General features: G+C 35.9%; 1 protein-coding gene across 3 annotated transcripts in view; it reads right to left on the bottom strand.

Moving 5' to 3' along the window:
• Positions 1–26,977, bottom strand: part of tenm1 (teneurin transmembrane protein 1) — a 190,192-nt gene that overhangs the window by 138,422 nt on the left and 24,793 nt on the right. For all 3 annotated transcript variants that reach the window (XM_051110878.1, XM_051110881.1, XM_051110879.1), the window contains exons 2-3: positions 14,496–14,768; positions 5,746–6,009 (exon numbers count right to left, since the gene is read on the bottom strand). In XM_051110878.1, the coding sequence (XP_050966835.1) occupies positions 5,746–6,009; positions 14,496–14,703 (472 nt within the window). In that variant the 5' untranslated portion in view covers positions 14,704–14,768. The remainder of the gene's footprint in view (positions 1–5,745; positions 6,010–14,495; positions 14,769–26,977) is intronic.

Here is a 26,977-nt window from a genome sequence, read left to right as displayed (position 1 = left end):
AGAACGGAACAAATAAAAGCATATTTCTGTCTGAATATGAAACGAAGGCCTGTTCCACTGCTATTAAATGAGAAGATGAAAAGCAACAGAGTGATTTTTTTCTATCTCCGTGTTTTCTGTATTCATATGCGTTAGTGGGCGTCATAATTCAATACAGAGGGGAGGTGTGACTGTGGTGTGGGGGGCATGGCTACGTGGGCAGCATATAGACATACATTCACTTCGCTGAGGTGTGTGCGTTTGTGTGTATGTGTGTTGCTGTACGTAAAGCCACTATGGCAGAACAACTGTTTAGTTAGTGTAGTATAGTGAAAAATAATTACTGTTAAAGTTGCATATAACACACAGACACACTCTGTGAGTGCTTTAGTGGTTCAATAACTTGACATACAGAGACAGACACACACACACAAATGTTGTGGAATGTCTGTGTTGGTAAGACACTAGAGTGCCTGCTTTGAGACGTGAAAGCCCAATGCATTTACACACTGGCGTCTTGAGGATTGACTGTTACATGAGCTAATCTCTCACAAGAAACACACGCCCTCAAAAAAAAAAAAAGAAGTGTGGTGAACGGCTGTTCCCTCACGCTCAATTTGTACTGCAGATGTATAGTTTTTCAATTCCTCCAGACATTCATTGGATTAATTGTATTATTGTCTGATAATCGTACATCCTGCTTTCACCGCCGTGCGTCTGTCTCAATTCCGTCACCTTTGACTTTCATTATAATCTCATTTTACCATTTCAAGACTCTGTAAATTAAAAACCTTTAGCATGGTAATGAATTTACTGTGGCTGTGTAATCTGCAGTCTGCTGTCATTTGAAGACGAACAAACTGCGGCATTTATCGGCACTGGAGCCGTGACACTGGGTGAACTGTGAAGGCGGGTGCCTGCGCTGAGACAAGGGACCTGGTGGCTCCCGACAGGAAAAGACTCTTTTAGCACCTGCGATGGCTGGCGATCTCAAGAGACCTGGGAACACAGGTGCTGCGAGCTCTTATAAAAGCCATCTCGAATTTACAGTACACAGCAAGCTAACATGCGAGCGGATGGTGTGAAATGCAGGGAGACTGTTGAGAAGCCATCGAGTGCTGCGCTGAAGCTAAATTAGTAAATTAGCATGTCTTTCTGTGGTGTTGCTCTCAGGGAAACGGTTTGGGAAAAAATGTGACAGTTGTAGTAATGCAAAATCAGGCACTGCTGCCGAATATCTGAATATGTGCATACATGCTTTCCCGGTTATTATTTTTTAGAGAGGAAGAACTTTCTTTACTCTGCTAGCACATGGTTGTCTACACCTCATGAGAAACTGTGTAATTGGCTTCATGAGCTCAGCGTATGAACGGTTCCAGCGCATTTCACTGGCAGCGTCAGTGGAGAAGCTTGATATTAAAACCCCTCTGTACTGACAAAGGATTTCGAGATATTTAAATGAAGTAAAGCTCCTGTTTCCTACCTGTTACACACACACAGAGGCACGCACACAATGCAGTCTGGCCTTAATGCGCCTGTCCAGCCTTTGTAATTAATTTTCATTTGCATCTATTGGATCAGGAGAAATTAATTAGATCTCTCTGGACACAAAGATGGTATCCATACCACATCCATCTTTCTGTGTGAGAGCGAGAGAGCATGTTCCCTGCCCACTCAGAAGGAAGCCAAACATGATTCACTAAAAAGATTCTTTGAGGCCAATGTAAGTCTAGATGGGAAAAAAAAAAAATTGTGAAGGTTCTTATTATTCAATATGCCAGGGCTATATCATGTAATATTTTTGTGCTTTTATAACATTAGTCAAGGTTTTCGTTTTTCAATGCATTTAATTTAGCATTTGCAAATCAGTTATAATTGGTTAACCTCTCTGCATGGAAATTAAGTCATATAAGGCTATATAGTTGGCACTGCGCTATCCTTTAATCACACATTGCGACAGGTTCAGGAAGCAATCCATGCAGACAGGGTGAGTGATAGACGCAATAAACTGGTAAGAATCCCCTACAACTAGCATAAATTTCGAATAGTCTCTCTACCACAATCTTATGTGATTTCAAATGATGTTAAAGCAGTGCAAAACACACTTTTTCATGTTGTTTGAACATAAATGTGTGTTGGCGGTGTGCCTACTCAACCACCCTATAATGATAAAGATCCCAGTTTTTGTAAGTATTTTTTTAAAACTTTAGAAGTAATATCCCCTTTTTCAAATCAAGCCATTCTCAGCGTCTTGTCTGCGTGACTCATAGACTGTAAAAAAAAAAAAAATGGACGACGCGTCGCCACTTCATTCAACTATAGAAAAGTGAAGCCAAAGCATCTCAGTATGGCCGTTGCCATCTTGGGGAAAATGACGTCATTTGGAGCCAGAGTCTGCACAGTAGAGATTTGTTTGGAGCCAGAGCCGCCGTATCAAAGTCCCGCCCAAACTCTTGCAGACCCAATCGCAAGATCACAGTCATGACACCACACCCCATTTTTATAGCATCAAATAACTACCTAAAAGTGAACTTATTCGAAAAACGAATACTTGAACATAAATCAGCATGATAAGAACTACCTCAAACAATGGAAACCATCTTTGGAAAAAAACTACTTGAAGTGTAATTTGATTATTTAGTTTGGCTCATGTCCAATTAGATTACATGGAGAGGGTGGGGTTTATGAGCTATTTTCTATTGTATTTGTGCTATTGTTTGTAATTAGATTCTTTGTTCATTCTTATTTTATCACTTAGTTTATCACTAGTTTACTTGTCTTCAAATTGCTTGATAACTTTCTGTACATTTGTAAGACTAGTTTATAACAGTTTGTAACAACCTTATTTCTGAAAACTAACCGTATTGTGTTTGGGGCTGTAATGATAAAAAGAAAAAAAAAAAAAAAAAAAAAAAAAAAAAATCTTGCAGACCTGCTCGGAAAGAGAAAAGCACAGTCCTCCAATCCACGCAGAAACTAAAGTAGCACTCGCAAGGTATTTACAGGAGGAGACCCTCGATCTACACTCTACATTCCCTCTTTTGTCTAAAGTTGCCAGAAAAAAATATGACTATATGCACTATGAGCACTCCCTCTGAGTGTGCATGTATTCAGTACGGCTGGCAACATTGTCACTCCCTTAAGATCCTCGCTGAAACCAGACAAATTAAGTGAACATGTTGGCTTTACCCAGTGTTAAGCCACAACACCGGTTTCGTCACTTGCCCACCGCAGCACCACACCCACCATCGTTTTGATTTTTTTATACTAATAAAAATCATTTGGTTTAGTTAGAGCACAGACAGTGCAATTAAAAACTCAACACGGCTGCTCAATGCAGTGTACTGAACAACAGTTGCATCACAGTTCCGCAGCAGGAGTCCAATTTAAATTATTACATGAGGAGAGTGAATCGAGCTGACGAGTAAGGTGAGAAAGACAAGACGTTGGCGAAAGATTGAGTTTCGAAACAAAATACAAAAGCACCTGTTTTAAAAATATTTTGGATTTTGAAAGGCCTGTTGCGGTTTATTTAAAAGGCGATTTTGGAAGCTCATTGGAAGAACATTCGTTTCTTATATATTTGGTTCCACCATGTTTGCTGATTTTCAGTATTTTTTTTTTTTATAATTAAACTTTGTGGAAGTTAATTGTTATTTTACATTAGGCTTATACTATGGTGTTTTTTATTCGTTTTGTTAATAAATTAAACATTCTATGTTTAATATAAGTGAGTTTATCTTACTGTTTTGTTGCTGTCCATTCAATTAATTGACGTCGAATTAGCGCTACTTCGAAAGTGAAAGTAAAATGCGCAAGGGGGATGGGGGGGTAGACAATTAACCGCCAAACCTCATGATATGTTGCTTCTTCACTGCGGTAAGAAAAAAATCCCATACCGTCACAGCCCTAAATGTGATATATATCATTAATCTGAAATAAAATTACTCATATCGTCGACCCCTACATGCAGAAATGTGCTGCTTAAAACATTAAAAGGATAGTTCACCCTAAAATTAAAATTCTGTTAGAAACCCTAATGTCGATCTAAACTTGTATGACTTTCTTTTTTATGAGAAACACAGTTAAAGATTTTTGGAAGAATGTTAGGGGTACAAACCAGAGATATGTGCTGTATTTGTAAATGCCTTATTAGCAGCTATTTCTATGCTATGACCCACTATTCAGTGCTTATTTAAATTAGAATTTAAATGCAGAATCTAAACTTGTATGACTTTTTTTTTTTTATGAGAAGCAGTAAAAGATTTTTTTGAAGAACATTAGTGGTACAAACCATAGATATGTACTGTATCTGTAAATGCCTTATTAGCAGCTGTTTCTAAGCTAGGACCAACTATTACTATGCACATTTAAATTAGAATTTTTTTTACAACCAGGGGCTGTGTAATGTTGTGGCATCTTGGAAAGCTCATTGATGTTTACTATGAGTGACAACACACTGACCGTTACAAGATGGCAAATGAGTGGACGTGTCTGGAGCGGATGAATGTGGCATCTGCCTATATATATCCATGGTCCAAACAACATGGGACCTCATAGACATCCATTACAGGGAAAAAAAAAACAGTGGGACATTATTCTAAATATCTTTTATGTTCCACAAAAAAGAGAAAGTGATACACACTCTAGCAAATGTGTGTAAAAATACAACCTAAATGCACTGTTAAATTTCACAGGTGTTTTACTTGAATTTTTGAATTTTGCATTGCATTGTGTTGTTTTTAAAGGCTGAAATGTTAAACAGAAAATGTAACTTAATTTTCTGTTAGGACAATCTTTGTTTCTTTACAGAAGTTTTTAGTTTTAAGTGAATTATTTCTAAGATTTTAATAAAATCACTGGTGGCCATGTTATAAACAAACTTCAAACACTTTTTCCTAATTTTCGGATGGCTACCCCGAGTGTATCTGCACATTAGACTGCATCAAACTCTTATTTCAAAACAGTATGTAACTCCACATTTTTCATGATAGGACAATTATTTAGCACTTAACTAATTGATATAACACTGTTTTATCGTTATCACACTACCAGCGCTCGAATCTAAATTTATATTCTCGGCAGGCGCTTTCTTATCAAAGCGACTTTGATAAGACAGCGCATACATTATATGCGTGGAAGAGAGATGCAAAGCAAAAAAGCAGATAGCGGATCCAAGTCAAGTACTACAGTTGAAGACAAAAACACTACAAGCACCAACCCTGATGTGCGAGGAAGGACTGTGGAGAAAACTCTATATCTGGAGATGTAGGAACCCTTTGTGTGGAGAGATGAAAGCACTACATGACCGGATGTACCAATTCGTGACTAAGACAACGGTCAGCTCCCACAGAGGTTGATCAAATACAACCTTATGTAAGTGTGTTTAACAATAACAGAACATTAATATGTGTGTGTGAGCATGAGTGTGAAATAATGGAGTGTAGTTTACAGACCGAAGTAGTTATTAGTTCACCGCATAAATATTGCATCACTGTAGCGTAGAGAAAGTGGTGTGTGTGAGTGCGTGCAGCAAGACTAGGAAGTCTGTTTAACTGTGTGTGTATCTCCCTCTGCGGCAACTCTCATTAAAATTGTAAAGTCATACACTGATGAGGGCACTCTAGAGTAACCCGCACACACGCACGCACAAGTATGAAATATTATTGAACATCATCATCATCATCATCACCACCACCATAATTTGGCTGACCTACAAAAAATGTGTGATAATCTAATATGTAATAATATCAAATAATCTTGTACCATTCTCTGGCTCAGACTTGCGCTCTTGTTCCGTATCGGTGAGGGACAGGACAGAGTTCGCTCGGCTCGACAGGCAGGAACTGTGTTCCGACTTCACTTCCTGCATCCACAACCGCAGGGCGTGGTCAGGGGAGGCGCCGCCCTCGGATTCGGGATCGGAAGGGACGCCTCCAGACACGCCTCCGGGGTAAGCGAGCTCCTGATTGGCTGCGTGCAGCTCTGTCTGGAAATCGGGGAACCCGGTCTGGGAGGGGTCCGAGAAATCTGTGCATATCAGAACGAGAAAGAAGTAAAATTAATGAAATGTATTGCACAGATCAAAGTTTTAGTACACACACACATAGGCTAGTGGATTAGAGTTCAGTGCCGGAGCTGTGTACTGACTGCTGAGATTTCTGGAGCCTGGCTGAGAAACAATTTTGTTCTCTCCTTGGAGATGGAGAATGGCTTAGAAAACCTCAAATAAATATTTAACAAAAAAGAATTCTGCTTTTAACTGCACAAAATGTGAAAACCATTTAAATTCCCCCAAGAATCTCAGAGAGTGTAGGAGACATATGGGTTTACACACACGCACACTCATACACAGAAAGCCAGGGTGTGTGTGCGCACTAGCACTACTTTTCTCTCTAGTTTTTACACTTACAGTACATCAACTCAGTCTAGCATACACACAAACCACATTTTCTGAAAACAAGTATTGTTAACATGTGTAATGATAACATTTAATGACCGACATACAAAACAGATTAAGAGTTTGGGGTCAGTAAGATATACACTACCAGTCAGAAGTTTTTGAACAATAAGATTTTTAATGTTTTTTAAAGAATTCACCTCACCAAGCCTGCATTTATTTGATCCAAATACAGCAAAAGCAATGATATTGTAAAATACTCCAGTCATCAGTGTCATATAATCCTACAGAAATCATTGTAATATGCTGATTTGCAGTTTAAGAAACATTTATTATTATTATTGTTATCAATATTTAAAAACAGCTGACCACATTTTTTTCTAAAAGTCAGCATTTATCTGAAATAAAATGCTTTTGTAACATTATACACTACGCTAAGCTTGGCATCATTTTTTTGGGTGGGAAAAAAATGATAGAAATACTTTTATTTAGAAAGGATGCTGCAAAAGTGATGATAAAGACATTTATAATGTTACAAAAGATTTATATTTCAGATAAATGCTGTTATTCTGTACTTTCTATTCAAAGAAATCTGCAAAAATATACTGTTTTAACATAATAATAAAAAATGTTTTTTTTTTTTTTTTTTTTTTTTTTTTGTTTTAACAGCAAATAAGAATATTATAATGATTTCTGAAAGATCACTGGAGTACTTTTTATTTTATAGTTTTATAGTTAATTAATAGGTTTATTTATATATAATTTAGATTTATAGAATAGAAATAGAAATTATATATAAATAAGTACATTAGAATATTTATATAGTTTTATATAGTTACATTCTATATATTAGTCCATATATTAAAATAGTATTATATAGTTTTTTTTTCTTAACTGCAGTTTTTCAAAAAGTCTTTTATGCATTTATTTGACCAAAATACAGTAGTAGCATCAATATTGTCAAGTATTACCATTTTTTTTTTTTTTGTGATGTGATGTGATGGCAAAGCTGCATTTTCAGCTGCCAGTACTTCAGGTCCTCAGTGTCATATGATCCTTCAGAAATCATTCTAATACGAAACCTTTCTGATCATTATCAGAATGTTGATAACAGTTAAGCTGCTTAATATTTTTGTGGAATCAATGATTATTCAATTAGTATGCCTTAATTACTAGAAAGTTCAAATGAACACATTTACTTAAAAAATAAATATTTTGCAATATAATAATAGTCCCTTTTGATCAATTTCGAGGTGACTCTGAATAACCCTTTCCACAAGTTGGTACGATTCTTTGGGCTCTTCAAGAAATGTCTCCAACATACTTTGAATAATTTTCTCAATGGCCGTGTAAAACAACACCCTTTTTACTTTGTCAAAAAAGCTCTGCTCATCCCGCCCCTCTCTTTTTCGTTTTTTTTTGTGTATTTGGCGGCATGTTATCATCAAAACCAAAACTAATCCACTGCGTCCTCAGTGGCTCTGATGTCGGGAGAAAATGACATTTGTGTTCACTTTTACATCCAACTACAAAACACCTGCATTGCTTACGAGATACTGTTGTCGACCGTGGAGAAAGTGATGGAGACAGAGTACAACTGGCTGAGAGTGGAAATATGCAAATATGGGACAGTCCGTCAACGGTCGAAGGCGGGGCCTGAGCATTATGACATCATACTGCTTAGAAAATCAAAATGACCTAATTGAAACTGTTTAGGTTTTGGGGGCATAAAAAAAAAAAAGCAGTGAATGGATTTTTATTATTGTAGGGTGTTTGTGTCCACACACTGCTAAGACACATTTATATGCAAACACCATGTAAAAAGCAAATTTTGCATCCAATGTCCCGCTTTAATGCATTCTTTCTGAACAAAAAAAAACTTCTTACTGACCTTCTTGACTTTTGAACAGTAGTGTACATCATTTTTTAAAAAGGAACAAAACAAAAACTCTCGTTGTCATTCTCTTCTTTTTTTCATCCAGTCTCTTCTCATCTCATCTCATCTGTTCCCATTTCCCTCTTGTCTTCTCTTCTCATCTCATCACATCCTGACCTTTTTTGGACTAGTCAGGGAACTTTGTATTTTTAGCAAGTGTATCAACATACACGTAACATACCACAATCTCTTTCTCTCTTTACTCTCAATCTTGTTTCTACCTTTTCATCTTTTCCGTCTACCTCCTTTTTTCTATTCTTCTCATCTTAACTCGTTTTTTCTCTTGCCCTCATATATTCTCATCTTTTCTCATCTCTTCTCTTCATTTGTTCAGGTAAAGGTGATGGGCCCTTGATGGGTTTTTCTGGAAGTGTGTAGCACTGAGTGTGCGTACAGGAAGTGTGATTTTTCAGACCTGTGTGTGCGCGTGAGAAGCGAGCTCTTTACTCAAGTGTCCTTAAGAATCCTCTCCTCTACCTCTCTGACTCCTGTCTCCGTGGCGACCCCTCTCACTGCTCTCCCTGCTCTAATCATCTCAGTACTAATTGCCCACGATGCACTTCTCCGTCCTTCACCGAGAACATGACCCCCTGCTTCTCGGCCTGACCCGCACACACACATACACACTCGTCCACGAGAAGACACGGATGGAAAAAGCTAGGGTAAGAGGAATGGGTGAAAGACCTTTCTTTACATCTCTTTCCTTTCTCTCTCTCTCACTCTCCATTTCTATCTCTCTCTCTATCCCTCTCTCTCCTTGTAAAGCTGTTTCCGTGGTAACTAGAACGGAATGTTTTGTTCTGCATGTAGCATTTGAATAATTCCATTGAGGAAACAAAAAGCCTCACTGTAACCTGCACAACCACCGCCTTATGTATGTATATAGATATATGTGTGTACGTTTCAGAGGTCGCGTTAACTGAAAATTGTCCGTCACTGACAGAATTTTTACCAGTGACGGAAAAATCTGAAGGCCGTCCGTCACTTTGACAGATTACACTGAGGGTGATCTATTGTAAACAGTAGCTGTAATTGCCACCCCTGTCCAGTTGGTGGCGAGTGCACTCCAGTCTGGCAGCAGAGCAGGAGATACAGAACAAAAATGAAACTGTCACAAAGGTTTTCCTATGCGTTTGATTACGCACAGGTGAGTACACAGAAGCTACGACGATCTATCACGCCACATTAAAGAGCGCCAAAATGGTATTTATTGCTTGAATGTCCTAATGGACAGAATTCGAAATCTAAGACTTTGTTTCGTTTCAAAAGTAACACAAAGCCTAGCCTATTGCTATTTATTGGAATGAAGGCACACTGTATAGGCCCTACTCTTCATTCATCAGCTAAAAACAGCATAGACCAGAAGATTGTTTGGGATTTAAGAAGCGATATTGGTTCATCAAAATGAGAATCTATTAAAATTGAGAAATCTTTTTTTTTTTTATACCAAGCCCTAGCATATTTTGTTGTTTTTAAACACTGCGCTGTCGTCCTGGGTTCATAATTAAACATTAAAATATGAACAAAAATAAAAGCAATTAAATGTTTTATTATAATTTAAATATGAAAATTAAAATGACAGGTAATAATAGATTATGACGAAATTTTTACAACCCTGCCCGTCAAAATGTTGGACAATGTTAAAGTCTAGCGCAACTTCTGGTCAGATGTATCTATATATTCTGATGTTGGACCCATACAGCTGAGAAATAAAATTGAGCGCTGAGGGTAGTCTAAAAGTATGTTCGAAATAGCTCGACATTTCTTGAATCACAGCTAAATAAATGGGCAGCACTTCAACTTTCTGCATGCCCATTGATTTTTTTGTTTTTTTTCAGTATGAGCATGAGGCTTTGAGAAATGCTCTGTGGAGTTGATCATTTGCAAAAGGAGACCCACAGAGTCTTGTTTTTATTTATTTTTTTGAAAAACAAGTAAACAAATAATATGTATGCCATCTGGATAACATCATTCATTATTAAATATATATTTTTATTAATTATATATAATTTAATCATGCATATTTAATGATGTATATAATACATATTTATATAATAGATAATTAATCTGCTTTTTATATTATTAATGTAACTTTGTTTTTTTTAATCAAAAACTATTCATATATACTCCAAGTGTATCTCTTCAGGTGGCCGAAGGGTCCAACAGAACTAAGTTCTATGCAAGAATAAAAATGAAAGGAAATTTGTGTGTTCGTTAGTTGTGGGGAATCCTTTAATTAATGGAAATATTTTACCCTTGGGACTCAGACAAGCAAAAATGCCTCTATGAATGTAGAATATCAAAGACAGAGGAATAAAGGGTGAAATAAATTATATTATTAAAATAATTTTAAAATTTAAATTGTAAATCATTATTCAAAAGTAAAACACACATCCCATTATTATTTAATGACAATAGTGTTTGATGTTTGGTGTGTGTGTGTGTCTGTCTGCTGATGGCTCATTTCAATTTACAGTGAATGTTTTCAAAGAATCCTGTTTCTCACTAAGGAATCAAGCCATATAATCACTTTCATTAAAGCATCCATCAACAACAACAAACAAAACAACTCTGGAACTCTGATCTCCTTTAGATAATGTAGCCTTTCATGCAATGTCAGATGCTTATGATAAGAGCTTCAGTGCCCATCTACTAAATGTAGGGGGACATTAATTATATGTCATCATTTAATGCTGTCTCTCTCACTCAAACACAAGCAAGCATGCATCCTTGAGGAAATTTCCTTTCATTAACATTCATTACACGTTTTATGAGTTGATCATAATATACGAATAAAGCTACTTTACATTTTAAGTTAAACTATATAGCACAAAAATTCTATTCTTAATCTTTTGTGTTTTTAAATTCAAAATAAGACATTAGGGTACAATGGGGTTAAAGGTGTCCTGGGGTAAAATGTGCCTTTGATATTATTTTCCTACAGGGTAATCGGATGCAAAGTTCACTTTTTCATGTTGTTTGAATATTAATGTGTGTTGGCAGTGTATGTACAAATCTACCCTATAATGATACAAATCCATGCAGTGGTTTTTAATTAATCTACAAAAATAATATCCCCTTTTTCAAATCAAGCCATTCTCAGATGCCTGTCGGTGTGGCGTCACACCCACAGAGGCCACTCCCGCGATAGTTGATTGACATGAGCGTCTTACCTCAGATCAGCTGTTACAGTCCGACCTCCACTGTTTCGATGCCGGAACAGGGATGTAAGTTAGACAAGAATATCTCCGATTGAGCAATTGAGGTGTTGTGTTGCTGGATGTAATAATGTAATAAAAACATAGTGGACATCATTTACTCCCGACATCTGAGCCACTGAAGATGCAGTGGATTAAGTTTGTTTGTGAAGGGAATGCGCCTCCCCATCTACATAAATGCATCTATGTTCGCGCAAATCATTCGTGATCCAGCTTCACCTACAGCAGAAGTGCGTATAAGGGTTTTTGTTTATGAATCTCTGCAATCACCTTTCCTAATAACGTGCTAGTTAGCAAGTTTAGTGGCTAAACGCGGCTAAATGCGGCTAAAGTAAACAGGCTCGTTACTCCACAGAGAGAAGAGAGGGGCGGGGCAAACAGAGCTCATTAACATTTAAAGGAGCCTCGACCAGAACAGGATGATTTTTGCAGAGCTGATTTTGGCAAGGTAAAAAAAAAGCATTGTTTTACACAACCATTAAGAATATTTAACCAAAGTATTTTATAGGTTTTTCATTAAGACCCTAAAGAATCATATCAACTTGTGGAAAATGGGCATCCGATGACCCATTTAAACCACTAGATGGTAGAAAAACATGGCGTAGCACTTTCCAAAACATCCGCTTTTCAAGGTAGATGTGCAAATTTGCCACAAATGACAAAGTCGATTCTGTGTTTTCTTGATCTAATATTTGGTGTTTTTAAAAATGTTGTAGAGTTAAGTAGCAAATGAAAATCGCTAAAACTTTTGAATATATCTTGAGACAAATGTCTACTTAATGATTTTCAGTTTTGTGTAAGATAATTAAAGCAGCAGTTTTTAAGTAACAAAAGAATATGTAAAAGTATGGTAATTGGGGTAAAAAGTGCAACTGCTGTTGGGGTTAAAAGACAATAATTAACATGATAATTATTAGAAGGATGACTTTTCATTTGTTCACATGACATTGTTAGATTCAGATGGTAAATATCCTACATTATGTTGGGTGTCCATCTAAGAGATAATCACCATGTTTAGAATGAAACCATTATATTTAAAAAAAAAAATCATATAATAAAATATAATTTGTTGTTACTACTGTAAATCTATATTCAGTTACTATGGGATCTCCTTCAATGCTTTAAGAAACTTTACATTTTAAGATGATTTTGATTCTGTTATATATTATATTATATATATTTTAAAATATATATTTTATATTCATATATATATATATATATATATATATATATAAATTTTATTCAGAAAGAATGCAGCGATTTGATCAAAAGACATTTGTAAATAGGGCTGTCACTATTGATTATTTTGGTAATTGAGTTAATTATTCTGACGATTAATCGAGTAATCGGATGGTCACCAGCAGTCTGACAATATTTTTACACTAATCCTTGTTTAATGTCTACTAAACAATATTTACTTCAAATGTCCACTCAATCTTTAATATTTGGTCATTTCTTTACAGCAGAAGTGCTACAGCCTCTGTTTCTTAAATATGTGGACTTAAATGAGGTATAAAGTCCAAAATGACCGTAAGGAATTGTAAGAAAACCTGATGCGTGTCAGATGTGCATCATGCACATCAGATTTTAAAGAGACAGCGCTGCTTTTAAAGTAAAACCTGCTTAAGTCTGTTATTAATGTAAATCACAGAAAAGAAAAAAAGAGAAATCACTCGACTGCTCAAATCGCTAATTAAGTTTTGTAGCTTGAATAAAGATTAAACTATATAGTTTATTCATATACAATTTATAGTTAATGTGAAAATGGTTTTATGTTCTCTTAAATTACAAGTTGTTATATTTTTCAGAGCCTATTAAATACTAAAACAATACCTTTCAATTATACTGTAATGTTGAATGGTTACAATTAATGGCTAAAATTGAGGGGAAAATACATTTAATGGAGACATTACCAGCAGTATTTATATCAAAAGTACTGGCCTTTGTTAGTAACAGGCTATTTGGTAAAAAGATGCCATTAAACATATTCGAAATATACCATCTTCATGTTGTTTCTACAATAATTTGGAGGTTCAACATGCAATTATGTCAATACAAATATATTAATATGCAATTAGCCATGATTAATTACATATGTGCGATTAATTAATTTTTTAATCAATTGACAGACAACACTATTGTTAACTTTCATAGATGTTGCTGTTTGTAATATTAATTCATTTTACTACTGAAAATGCATTTAAATTTAATGTCTAATTTTAGAGACCCACCAGAAAGAGATGGGATGGCCCCCAAGCCCCTTGGCCACCTTGGCCCTCTTCAAATTTTCAATTCAATAATTCAGCCCTCAAATGAAATTAACTGAATAGCCCCGGTTTAATATATCATACAGCCTTGTAAAATGGTCTACTAATGTGTTTCATGGATTCTCATCTGTGAAATACGCCACTTCCGGGCAAATTGCAGTTGAGGATTTTTTTAAAACCGAGTACTCAAATTGAATCGAGGAGTCCTGACAGCCCTATTTTTATTTCATATAAATGCTTTTCTTTTAAACTTTCTATTCATCAAAGAATTCTGTAAAGATGCATCACGGTTTCCACAAAAATATTAAGCAGCACAGTGTTTTTAAAAATCATTCATAATAATATGAAACATTTCTTGAACACCAAGTCAGCATATTAAAAATGATTTCTAAAGGACCATGTGACACAAACGCCTAGAGTACAATTATAAAATAATTTAAAAAAAAAATATTTGGTTTAAATAAATGCAGCTTTGGTGAACATAAGAGACTTCTTCCAAAAACATAAAAATAATCATAATGACCTCAAACATTTGAATGGTTCAAGTGGTCCATTAAAAAAAAAAAAATTACTTTTTTACTCTTAAAATTATGATAGTGAAAGATTACAATTGAAAAAACAAAAAACAAAAAAACCCATTCTATTCGGAATGGCACACAATCCTGACAAACACACAAACAAACAGAAGGTTCTACCTTTCTGGGGCTGCTCCAAGGGTTTCCTGCGGACTTTGTGGCTGTTGTAGGTGAATCTGCGGTCAGGCTCATAATCGGTGCGGGTGTGTGCCTCTCTGTAGTGTTTGTGATGAAGGTTGGTGCCATCCTCTTCCTCAGATGAGCTGGAGTAACTGAGCTCCAGACCAGGGTGGGGCCGCGCCAGAGATTGGTACAGCTTCTCGTCCATTTCTGCTTACTTTCACAATATCACACACACACACTCAGTAATCTCAAAAACTCACTCAAAGCACACTGCACACACAGAGAGAACAAAAAACAAAAAGGAGAACAGAAGAGAGGCGATGAAACAGAAAACAAACAACAGCAGTTCAAATGTACTCTAAACTTTCATTTCACTGGTGCAATTTTTTTGTAACACGATACATGAAACAGCACGAGAACAAACGACTGCTCAGTAGAAATACATTTAAAGAGGCATGAAGGACAAAACAAAACAGAAACACTTTCCAAAACCACCCCCATGTTTTAGCCAAACATTCATCGACCACCAAGAAAAGAGAGAAGGTCTCAGAGGACAAATGAAAGAGAAGATGGAGAGATAGAGAGAACGATAGATGGAGGGTGAGATGAAGAGATAAAGAGATGCTTAGATAGAGGAAAAGAGAGGAGATAAAAAGGGCAAAAGACTAGGAAAAAAAAGAAACAAACTCGAGAGTTATACAACCGCCTGCTAATGAAGCCAATTAAATCATGAAATTAACTTGTCTCACTATACAGTACACCAGTCAATAGATTAAAATAATTCATTAGGATTCATTTCTTTTTTGTTGTAGTTAACCCAATCAATCTTACAGTCTGAATTAGCTGAATTTTAGCTCTAAATAAATCTATATTGATTCCTTTGACAGTGCAGCACATCCAGTTTTAATGCATTCAGTTCTTCTAAAGCAAGAAAACAAAATGATATCTAACAAATTTGCTTTAATGATGTTGCAACAGTCATCTGAAGTTTCTCTCATTAGAGATGAATCATTACTGCGCTTTCATGACCAATCCAGTATATTAGGGATGCAACAAACAATTGATATTGAAAATAATAATGTCAATAATAACCATAATGAAAAAACAATAATCAATCATGAAAATAACTAAGGGATTCTGAGCGCCTAGATCAGTATTATGACTTAACCATAGTTAAAAAAAGCACATTTCTGTGAAAACAAAACACTTAAAATACACCCGCCTTTGCATAAAGGCTCTTTCAGACAGTGTAAAGCTGATAAGAGAATGTCAGCGGAATAATGTTGAAAAATATTGATTTATTTGTTGAAATATTTGTTGTCAAAACTGACACTATTTAATTGAATGTAGGTGTAATGATACATGTGACTCTGGACCATATATTTGTAGCAATAGCCAAAAATACACTGTTCGGGTTAAAATGATTGATTTTTTTATTCCAAAAATCATTAGGATATTAAGTAAAGATCATGTTCCATGAAGACATTTTGTAAATTTCCTAAAACTTAATATGCATTGTTAAGAACTTAATTTTGGACAACTTTAAAAGCGAATTTAGATTTTTTTGCACCCTCAGATTCCAGACTTTCAAATAGTTATATCTCAGCCAAATATTGTCCTATCATAACAAACCATACATCAACGGAAGGCTTATTTATCCAGATGATGTATAAATCTCAATTTCAAAAAATGTACCCTTATAACTGGTTTTGTGGTTCAGGGTCACATATTTCTTGGAAAAGCGTAATATGGAAGGCGCTTTTTTTCTTTGTTTGTTTTTTGGGGTTTTTTTTCCAATTTACAGAAAATTTACCACTGCATTTTAATCATGATCCAAAAACATGCTACATATAGTATGGCCAGTTTTTAATTAGATGGTATCATTTCCAAATTTAAAGCAAAAACAAAATGGTCTCACCTTAGCTTTGAGAAATTATGCAACATAAAACATATCTGCATGAAACAAAAGCAGCAAACTGACTGAATGAGTCACAAATTCTCTATCTGACAGCAGGTGGCGCTTATGGAACAGCAGCGATACAGGGTTTCCTTTGTTACTGCTCTAAACAAAGCAGAAGCGCTTTGAAATACTACATTAATATGTATTATATGGAGGTAATATGAAAAGAAAATACCATCTAAACTTTTCTGAAGACAGTAAGTGTAAGTTCCCTCAGAGAATAATATAAATCCTCACCCAAATTCAGTATTTAACATTTTCTTCCAATATCTCGCGCATCGTGATTCAATATCTTTGCGTTTGTCTTCAGCGTCTCTGGCTTGTTAACAGACGTTTACAGTTGGTTTATTTGCGCAGTTAAAGAATTAGCCGTGTTATTAATAGTTCTAAAAGTTCTTTAACCTTATTTATATACAAACACACACACACACACACAGGGATTAGTGGAAAACTAATATTGGAGTCAGACAAGATGGTGCTTGAATTGCCCTGCATACATCTTATTCAGTGCTCTAGTACTGACACAATCTCTCTCTCTCTTTCTCTCTCTCCAGAGAGCACGGCTCCCTTTCAGCTTTTACTTCCCAGAATCTAAACGCTGACCATGACCTTTCAATGACCTTTGAGCCTGAAAAGAACATTCGGCATTCAACGGAGGAGCGCAAAGGTAGGGGAGGGCCACTGGAAAACAAGATGCGGTTAGACAGAGAGAAAGAGAAAGGAGAGACGCAGCTGAAAGGAGACAGATGAAAAGGAGAGGTGGAACGGATGAACGCGGGATGAAAGAGAACCGGCAGACCGTACAGGGTAGAAGAGGAGTCAAACGAAGATGAAGACGGGGACGGATAGGAACAGAAGCACGGCTGAAAAATGAAAGAGGGAAGCATGAGAGTGGACAGATGAAGAAATGAAGAAGGATAGAAGGAGCTCAAGAAATGACCAGACAGGTTAAAGACGTTGTGGGAAGCAGACAGGAGGGAGACAGACAGAGAAAGAAAGTCGCTCACATCCTGACATTGATGAAATAGAAGTTAAATATTACCATCAAACGCTCGTTAGTGTGTATACTCTGTATTGCTTTGGTAATGGGTTACTAATTGGCTGATGCGGAAATGCGCGGCATGACTAAGTGATGTGGGAGGGGTATGCGAGTTAAATCCCTGTCAGTTTCTGGCAGGCTGCCTGCTGATTGGACGTCGTGCCAGAGCGACTGCCAATTGGAGGCGGCGGTGACTTTGCAGACCGGAGGCGACGTCTTCACACGCAAACACAATTAATAGTCTGTTGGTTAATAGCGGTGGTGATGAACGTTCCTTTTATCTGTCTCTCTCGCTCTGCTCTCAGGAGGCTCGTGTGAAGTCTAGCAGAGGAGGCAGATCGAATGCTATTACTGCCATTTTTGATCAAAACGGAACTTACTGTAACACGTAAAGTGGGTTTAAGGCCACTAATAAAAGCTGCACGGGAATGAACGGAAGTAGACGCACACGTACACTTGAAGCAGACAGATGGGGAGGGTTCTTATGGGAGTGCTGAATAAGTCTTTGTAATCAGATGATTATGATGATTACAGTGTAGGAGAACAAACTGCCGAGAGGGGACACAAACATGGGCGCGAACCCAGTCACGTATGCACAATTGTGCTCCTAATTGGGTTTGTGCTTCAGACTACACAGTTTATGTTTGGAGATGCTCTTCTTCTTTTATCATTGAGCAACAAGTAAAAATAAAGGCTCTTAAGTGGTTCTCTGCAACACAGTGGGTTCAGAAAAAAATTCTCCTTATTAGGAGCTATATTTTGCTGTAGAGTTCTTGAGTTGGCTGTATTATATAAAACATTGATGTTACATTATAGGTGCTTCAGATGAGTGTACTGGTTCTATGTATCAGCCATTAACAGAGGAAAAGAAAAAAACCTTCCCAACCCTTTGAAAAGAAGTCTATGTTTACTTCTCTTCAAAGAACTTAAAATGAAACCACATTCACGAGGGACATATCTGAACAATATGTGACCTTTTTTTTTAATATGTAATATTTTTTTTCAAATGGACTATGAAAACTGAAATACAAGAAACTCTAAAAGATTTTTACAGGTCTTTTGCTTTAGACCATCTATTTTTAAATCCACAAATAAAATGTTAAGGTTTCAACTACATCTGTCCGGGGAAAGAAAGAAAGAAAGATAGAATGTACTCAATTTACTGTGCTTTCAATGTACTCTTTTAAAAATGAACTTTAATAATGTTTATTAGTTCTAACAAATATGTTTTTGCTCAAACAAACCAAAATTAAAAATAATCTAGTGTTCGCATCAAAAAGTTTTTGTTTACATAATATATGTGTATACTGTGTATATTTATTATGTATATATAAATACACACACATACAATATATATATATTGAAAATATTTACATGTATTGACGTACATATTTGTATTCATATAATTTATATACATAAATATTTTTAATAAAAAAACATAACATTTTTCTTAAATATATACACGCATGTGTGTGTATTTATATATACATAATAAAAAATACACAGTGCACACACATATATTATGTAAACAAAAACTTTTATTTTGGATGCGATTAATCAAGATTAATCGTTTGACAGCACTAAAATAATCTGTTTATAACTTCAAGGATAGACTTATAAATTCACAGGAGAGACATGGTGTTGTTTCAAAACAAAGGAAAATATATATCAGTATCAGCATCGGCTATCAGCCAAAATGATTTAATAATATTATATATCTGCAAAAATCTATTATCGTGCATCCCAATAAATATTAGATGTTTCTGTATATTGTGCCTACTTACACATTCTCTTGTATAATAACTAAATAACATTTTTTTTAGGCACCATCTAACCAGTATGCAAGAGGACTTTATCTAAACAATGGAGGTCGGACTGTTACAGCTGATTTAAGGCGGGTCTGAGGTAAGACGCTCATGTCAATCAACTATCCTGGGAGTGGCCTATATTATTTTTACAGATTAATTAAAAACCACTGCATGGATTTTTATCATTATAGGGTAGATTTGTACATACACTGCCAACACACATTAATGTTCAAACAACATGTAAAAGTGAACTTTGCATCCGATGACCCCTTTAAGTAATGATGCTGAAAACTCAGCTTTGCCATCACAGGAATAACTATAAATATATTTTAAAAAAAAATATATATATATATATATATATATATATATATATTTATTTATTTTTTTATTTATTTTTTTTTTTAATGTTTTGAATATTTCAAAATTACTGTTTTTACTGTATTTTTAATCAAATAAATCCAGTCTTGGTGAGTACAAGAGAAGCATTTAAACATCTTACTGACCACAAACATTTGAACAGTAGTGTATAAATGTCGAATATCAACCATTTATTTGTCATCAACAATAGCATGAAAAATGTATTGATTATCAGTAGCAGCCCAAATTTCAAAACTGGTGCACCCCTATTCACAACCCACTTTACTTGCATAATCTGATGTGTTTCATACATCAAGAATCAGTTGGATCCATACCTGAATGGGACCAAAACTGAATGAGAGTTTACAGAACTTTTCCGCTCCTGAAACACTGTTGACACCCACTTGGACTTGGACGGTAAAGTCACGTTCACCATTGAGATCATCTTGAGATATTCTTTTTTTTTTTTCGTAAGATTTATTTTTTGTGTAGGGAATTTGGTATTTATTTTGGTAGGATAGTACAGCAATGACAGGAAATGAAGTGGGAGAAAAAGAAGCGGGGACATGATCGGGAAAGGTCCACGAGCCGGGACTCGACTCGATATACTACTGCGCTGTATATTCTGCAAGGCTATCAGCGCCAACATCTTCAGATATTCTAATGGTAAAACTGTGTTTTTCTATGGCATCAGGCTTTAGAGATTTTTTTAGCATTTGATTCAAATGTTTATATTTGACTCTCAGGGTGGTGAAACTAACTCGGTCTGGATTGATTTTCACAGTCCTACTGCTGATATACAACTACGCATATCTGTATCACCCAGTCATTTTAACCATATAGCCAGATTGGTTTATGTGTTGATGTTTTCGACAGCTCAATGCAGAGATGGATCAATGTATGGACAGTATTAACACTCTGTGTCACTGAACTTTCCCCAACTAAACAAAGAGAAAATCGAAGGGCTCTTAGTCAGGGATAAAGGGCGGAGAACGAAACTGTCTACAATGCGAAAATCCTCTCTTGAATACTAAGTCTCATGACGAAATCCTCTGTGTATCGTTGTGCGCGAATTTGAATTTCGAGGTTCACATCAGACAGGCCACTTAAACTGCTTTTTATCAGCTAAGAAACACAGTCCAAGCGCTTCTCTCTCGAGCAGATGCTGAGAGATTGATGCATGTCTGGACTGCTGCAATGCTCTCCTGTCTGCTCTTCCCCAGAACGCCCGGCTAGACTACAAATTAATGCTGCAGCACGAGCACTGACAGAGAGCAGAATGAAAGCACACATTACGCATGTCTTAAAGTCCCTTCATTGGCCTCTCGTAAATTTTAGGATTGATTTCGAATTTCTGTTACCGGTGTACAGATCCCTTAATGGGTTTGCACCTAAATCCATATCTAATAAGCTTGTGACGATCGTTTCAAACGGGTCTCTCTGGTCTCCTAACGCTGCCGTCCCGGCAGTCAGTAGTAAAACTCATTGCTCTCCGACGGCCATTGGAAGAAATCACATTCTTGATCCGTTTAAACAAAACACGCACATTTTTAGCACAACATTTGATCTGCTGACTTGATTATTTGAACACTTCATGTATTTATTGCATACGGTTTAACTGCTGTGTTATTTCTTATTTAATACATCATATTCTCTTTGATCCATGTGCATGTCTTCCTTACTTATTCTTTAACTGCACTATTAGTTACATAATGTCTTGGTTAATTATGCATCAACCGTGCTTTGAATCTTTTGTGTTTACAAATGTCTTTGCGTCGCAACATTTGCACAAAATATGCTTTACAAATAAATCAGAATTGAATTAAATAATGCAGGTAATAATGCAGGGTGGGGCTGCACCATTCAAACGGCACGTGAATATGACACAGACACGCTAATATGAATGTTTGAAGATCTGAAAATATTTGCTTCTAAATATTGTCAACAATAACATTAGCATGATTTGACTGCTGGGAATCGTACAATATTACAGGCAGCCCGTAGAGACATATCACATTTTCTTTCACGCACACACACAAACTGCATCTACACACAGTGGATAATATTCATTCATCCATCTTCAGATTATCAGTGCAGACTTCCTGCGCTGATTCTCTCTAAAATAGTCACACACACACCCATACATATACACACGCAGCAAGAGTTGACGTTCCCTCATCCATCTCTCTCTATTGCCAGAGTCACTTCCTGCACTGAACGATTCTCACTCCCACATACACACACACACACACAGGCAAATTCTTCTGAGGAGAATCAGATCTGCAGCAAGAGAAAGCTCTTGCCCTGAGCAACTGCACAAACGTGTCAAAGCCCTGATACTGCCTAAAATAAAAGCTGACAGCGCATGCACACACACACACAAACAGGGTCCGTAAACATGAAAGTCAAGCGCAGGTCAGCTAAGAATATTTCTTGCTGGTGGCATTTCTCAGCGCTCCCAAAAAGGTAAACACACACTTTCTACATAAACCTGAAGCTACTCAGACATCTCTGGGGGTCATATCTGACAAAGATCATCGCCATGGAGACCCAGACTGGAGGAGGGGTTAAGGAAATGGATGGCGATAGCGTCTACTAACGATACATAAATTCACATCAGTATTCTTTACTTTCTTTATATAAATCGCTCTTCCTCTCACTACTTAGCCTCCTATTTCATTGTATTTGTACTGTGCACAGGTATATTTTTTATCCAACCTGTAGATAACAGTTGGCTGGACAGATTTAATTTGTTTGAAAACAGTGAATCCAGATTCTGCATATACGTGCATGATTAACAATAAACAGCCAAGATTTTCAACTGACTTTTATATATGGGCCATTCTACAAAATTGGTCCAAAGTCAGAGTTGGAAACGTCTTGGAAAAGAAAAAAAGTCTTTTTCCAAAATATCTGTTTGTATGCAAATTGTATAATATTCAAGGTACACACTTCTCCCCCAAATGTGTCACTACCGAAACACATTATATATAATTTAATTAGAAGGGTTATATTGACTTATTAAGATTTTGCTTACATATACATATATATATATATATATACTTATATCCTTATATATATATATATACTTTTTTTTCTGAAGTAAATTAACAATTACATTTTTTTTCCATATCTGATTGTAATTTATGAGATTTGTTGTATTTTGCCTTAAATTTTTCTTTGTAGACGGCAATAAGTTGATCATAATGATTTTAAAGTTAAAGATTCATTCGACTGAATATACATTAAACCAAAAACTAAACCAAAAACTATCTTAGTTGATAATTCAGTATATTTTTGACAAAACATCCCATGTTTCAGTAGTGACAGCACATAGTACAATAGTAACAGTAATGCTTTGGTAGCGACCACATTGCATTACAGAATTTTAACTTGCTTAAACCACTAAAATACAAAAAAAAAAAAAAAAGAATAACTGTAATAAAATTTAGCTTATTTGCCCCAAATAAAGGATTATGTGTTCCCTTTTTTGTCACAACCGAAACAATAATGACAATGATGTTTCGGTACTGATAATTTTATGGGATAACACCCAAAAAAAACAAAGACATCACTACCGAAACGCCACCAAATGTTTCGGTCATGACTGTTTCTGTAGTGACAATTTTAGATACTTTTGAACCTAGCTCAAAGATGCTAATCAGTACATGGTTAGCTAGCGCAGTTCTGAACAATGGTACACATATAAAAACTAAATGTTATGGAATAACTCCCAAAAAAGTGTGCTTAATTGCAGAAAAGGGTGTTTGGTAGTGAGATTCCTTAAAGTTACACACAGATTTTTCAGACTTTTGAACACATTTACCTCAAAATGACAGGGCCTATCTACTCACACCTTGTAACTATGAGAGAAGGGGACACAGAAATACGTCAGTCTCAGCCAATGGACTAAAACATGCACTGTTTCGGTAATGACACGAAAAATGCGGGACACTTTTTTTTTTTTTTAACATAAAGTTTCATAATTCAGAACAGCCACCTCCCAATTGAAAGTACCCAATACATGATGATTGTATGTATATTAAGATTACTGATGTTTTAAATACTATTGTGGGTTTCAATAGATAATAGAAGGATATTAGTAAACATCTAAGATTTGAATTCTTTTTTTTTTTGCCCTTGATAGGACAGTGGAGATGAGACAGGAAAAAAGCGGGAGAGAGACAGAGGGGGTGGGACTGGGAAAGGTCCACTAGGACACCCGAGGCGCAACCGTCCACAAGGCTATTGGCGCCGACAAGATTTGAATTCTTAAATGCTTTTTACATGGGGTTTTTTAGTTGTGGGACAGCAGTTTGCACCAATTCTGTAAAATGGCCCACATAAATATAGGGGTGTTGCGATATACCAGCATTGACAACATTCGTGATATTTAACAAATTAAATATTGTTATCGTATTAATTAGGGGTGTAGCAATTTACAGGTACTGGTGATATTGAAAATGAATAGTACATATACGATAATATGACACATAATAATTCAGTATCAGCGCCATTATGTAGCATTAAACCATCACGTGTGATTTGTTTCATTCATTCTCAACACCGGAGGGCACCCTCATGCAGAAAGTCCACAAGCCAGACTCATAGGAGTTATAGAACAAATGACTTTCCAGGAAATCCCTGAATAAAATTCAGAAAGAAATGTTTTGCACTAAAAATGTTTAGCATTTTAGTCTTATCTGTTTAATTAATTGTACCTTTTGTTTACAATGGTGTGATCCACTGGTCAAAAAAAATTACTGACTGATAACCAGAAAAAAAAAATCCTATTTACTATAGATATTTCCATGCCTTTTCAATGAGGTCAAGATTCCAGTCATTTTTATGACTTTACCACCCTTGAAAGTCACAATAGGCTTTTCAAGAATCCTGCCTAAATTAAATAGCCAACTTAAACGCACAGAGAAAATCAATAGAAAACCATGTAAAACTGCTCATGTCATATTTATGCATTTACTCTAGCTAAAGCTGTTTTTTAACAATCTATTGAAAAGCTTGTCTGCTAAGTTGGCAGCGGATGCCGTTACCCACGGCAGCTTTTGAAGCTCTGTTATAGTTTGTTCATAAAGGTGTTGAATAGCTTGAAGAATGTGATAAGATCTGACTTGATTTGAGCTTCCCTAAAATATTTAACACACTGTCAGAAGCCTTTTGTTGTCTACTGTCAAAAGATGAGCTTCTAACCAGCTCCACTGACTCCACTATGTGCTTGCTCTCTCACTGGTATGTGATTAACACATGACCTGGTGATGTACACTGAACAACACAGCAGAGGAAGGAGGACGTGAGGTGAGGCTACTCTCAGATGGCCCATTCACTGGCCATCTGATGAACACTGGTTTCTCAAGCTCCAAGCTTCTGGCTGGTGATCTTACAGCTGAAATATAGCCAGACAACATGGAAAAATGGAAATGGAAAAGGTGGCTGAGACATTCAACACACAACAATGAAAAAACAAAGATCAACAAAATGTGAAATAGGAGCCTCGTTTTTAATTTTCTGATTGGTAACGGAGTGATTTATCACAGTATTTTGAGCTCTGATTCATCAGACAGTAATTTACTCCAACACTGCACGCTGTGAATTTCAGTCCAGGGCAGTAACAGCTGTCAAGCGTGTAAACACATGCACATGCAGGACGCATTCTTTCTTTCTATCATTTAGATGGCCTTGAGAAAACTTGATATTAACTTGATGTAACTTGATGCAATGCTACAGAGCATTTCTTTCATCAATTTGGCCAAATAATTTTGCTGTTTGTGTGTTTTATATGCAGCATGATGTGATGCAACAGTCAAAGTCTGACACATACGCACACAGACTAGTAATTGAAAATAAAAACACCCAGCATGGATATATATTTTTTAATATTTAATACCTTGTGTGAGACATACAGCAAGATTTGAAATTCTAATAGGCACCCTACGCTCAAGTGGTATATTGAATGTACACTGAAAAAGTCTGAAGTCAGAACCAGTCTGACTAAACATTCACTGAATAAACTTACTGAATCCAGAACCAACAAATGACTCACTTAACTAATTTCAAATGATGTCAGTCTCAAAATAGAGTAAATGTGACCCTGGACCACAAAACCAGTCATAAGGATTAATGTTTTGAAACTGAGATTTATACATCATCTGAAAGCTGAATAAATAGCTTTCCACTGATGTCTGGTTTGTTAGGATAGAACAATATGTGGCCGAGATACATCTATTTAAAAATCTGGAATCTGAGGGTTAAAAATAAAATAAATAAATAAATCAATCAAAATCACCTTTAAAGTTGTGCAAATTAAGTTCTTAGCAATGCACATTACTAATCAAAAATAAAGTTTTGATATATTTACAGTAGGTAATTTATCTTCATGGAACATGATCTTTACTTAATATTCTAATGATTTTTGGCATAAGAGAAAAATCAATCATTTTGACCCATACAATGTATTTTTGGCTATTGCTACAAATATACCCGTGCTACTTAAGACTGGTTTTGTGGTCCAGGGTCACAAATGTTGTGTAGTTTATGTTGTTAAACATACATATTACTTAGCAAGCCTGTAACCACCTACATCAATTATTAAAAAAGCTGCTTTGTCATATAGAAATATGATGTTTTTATAACATTTATGACTGTTATAGCCCCAGCTGTGGTCCGATCTCCCTGAAACTTTGCATTCTTGTATAGAATCACCAGCCGCATGTGCTCACTGGGTTTTGTGACATTTTGAGTTTTCATTCAGGCTTTATAGGCTTTGGGGTATAATTGGGTATAATTGATGCAGCCAGAAATCGTGTTTTCTAACATGTATATGTGTCTGATTTTGACGCCAGAAAAATAATAAAAAAAGCAAATTTGCCTGTAAACTCATTTTGTAAATACAAAATAGGTTGGTCTAAACCCCAGTGATCACTTATATCAATGATATATATATATAGTCATATCGTCCAGCTGAAAAACGTATATAGTTTTTGTCAGTGTTTATTTAAAAACATCCAGCATATTTCAACATATTAACATGAAATGATAACTGCAAATCTGTGTTCAACATATTAACATGAAATGATAACTGCAAATCCGTGTTTCGCTGCCTGGAGACCACTCGTTTCTTTAAATTGCAGCGATTAATTTGCTTCTCTTTTCAGTAGCTTTCAGCAGTCTGTAAAAATATACCTCAGGTTTCTTGTCAAATATCTTTGTACAGTCAATCGCAAAGCTCGTTCTTGTTTTAGAGGTGTTTTGTGTGTTGTGTTGCAGCATTCACGTTAAAACCAATGCTGACACTCACTCA

Source organism: Labeo rohita, chromosome 5 (genome assembly GCF_022985175.1).
Source record: "Labeo rohita strain BAU-BD-2019 chromosome 5, IGBB_LRoh.1.0, whole genome shotgun sequence".
Taxonomy (NCBI): Eukaryota; Metazoa; Chordata; class Actinopteri; order Cypriniformes; family Cyprinidae; genus Labeo; species Labeo rohita.
The sequence above is the reverse complement of the archived record's forward strand: the minus strand, read 5'-3'. Positions and strand labels throughout refer to the sequence as shown.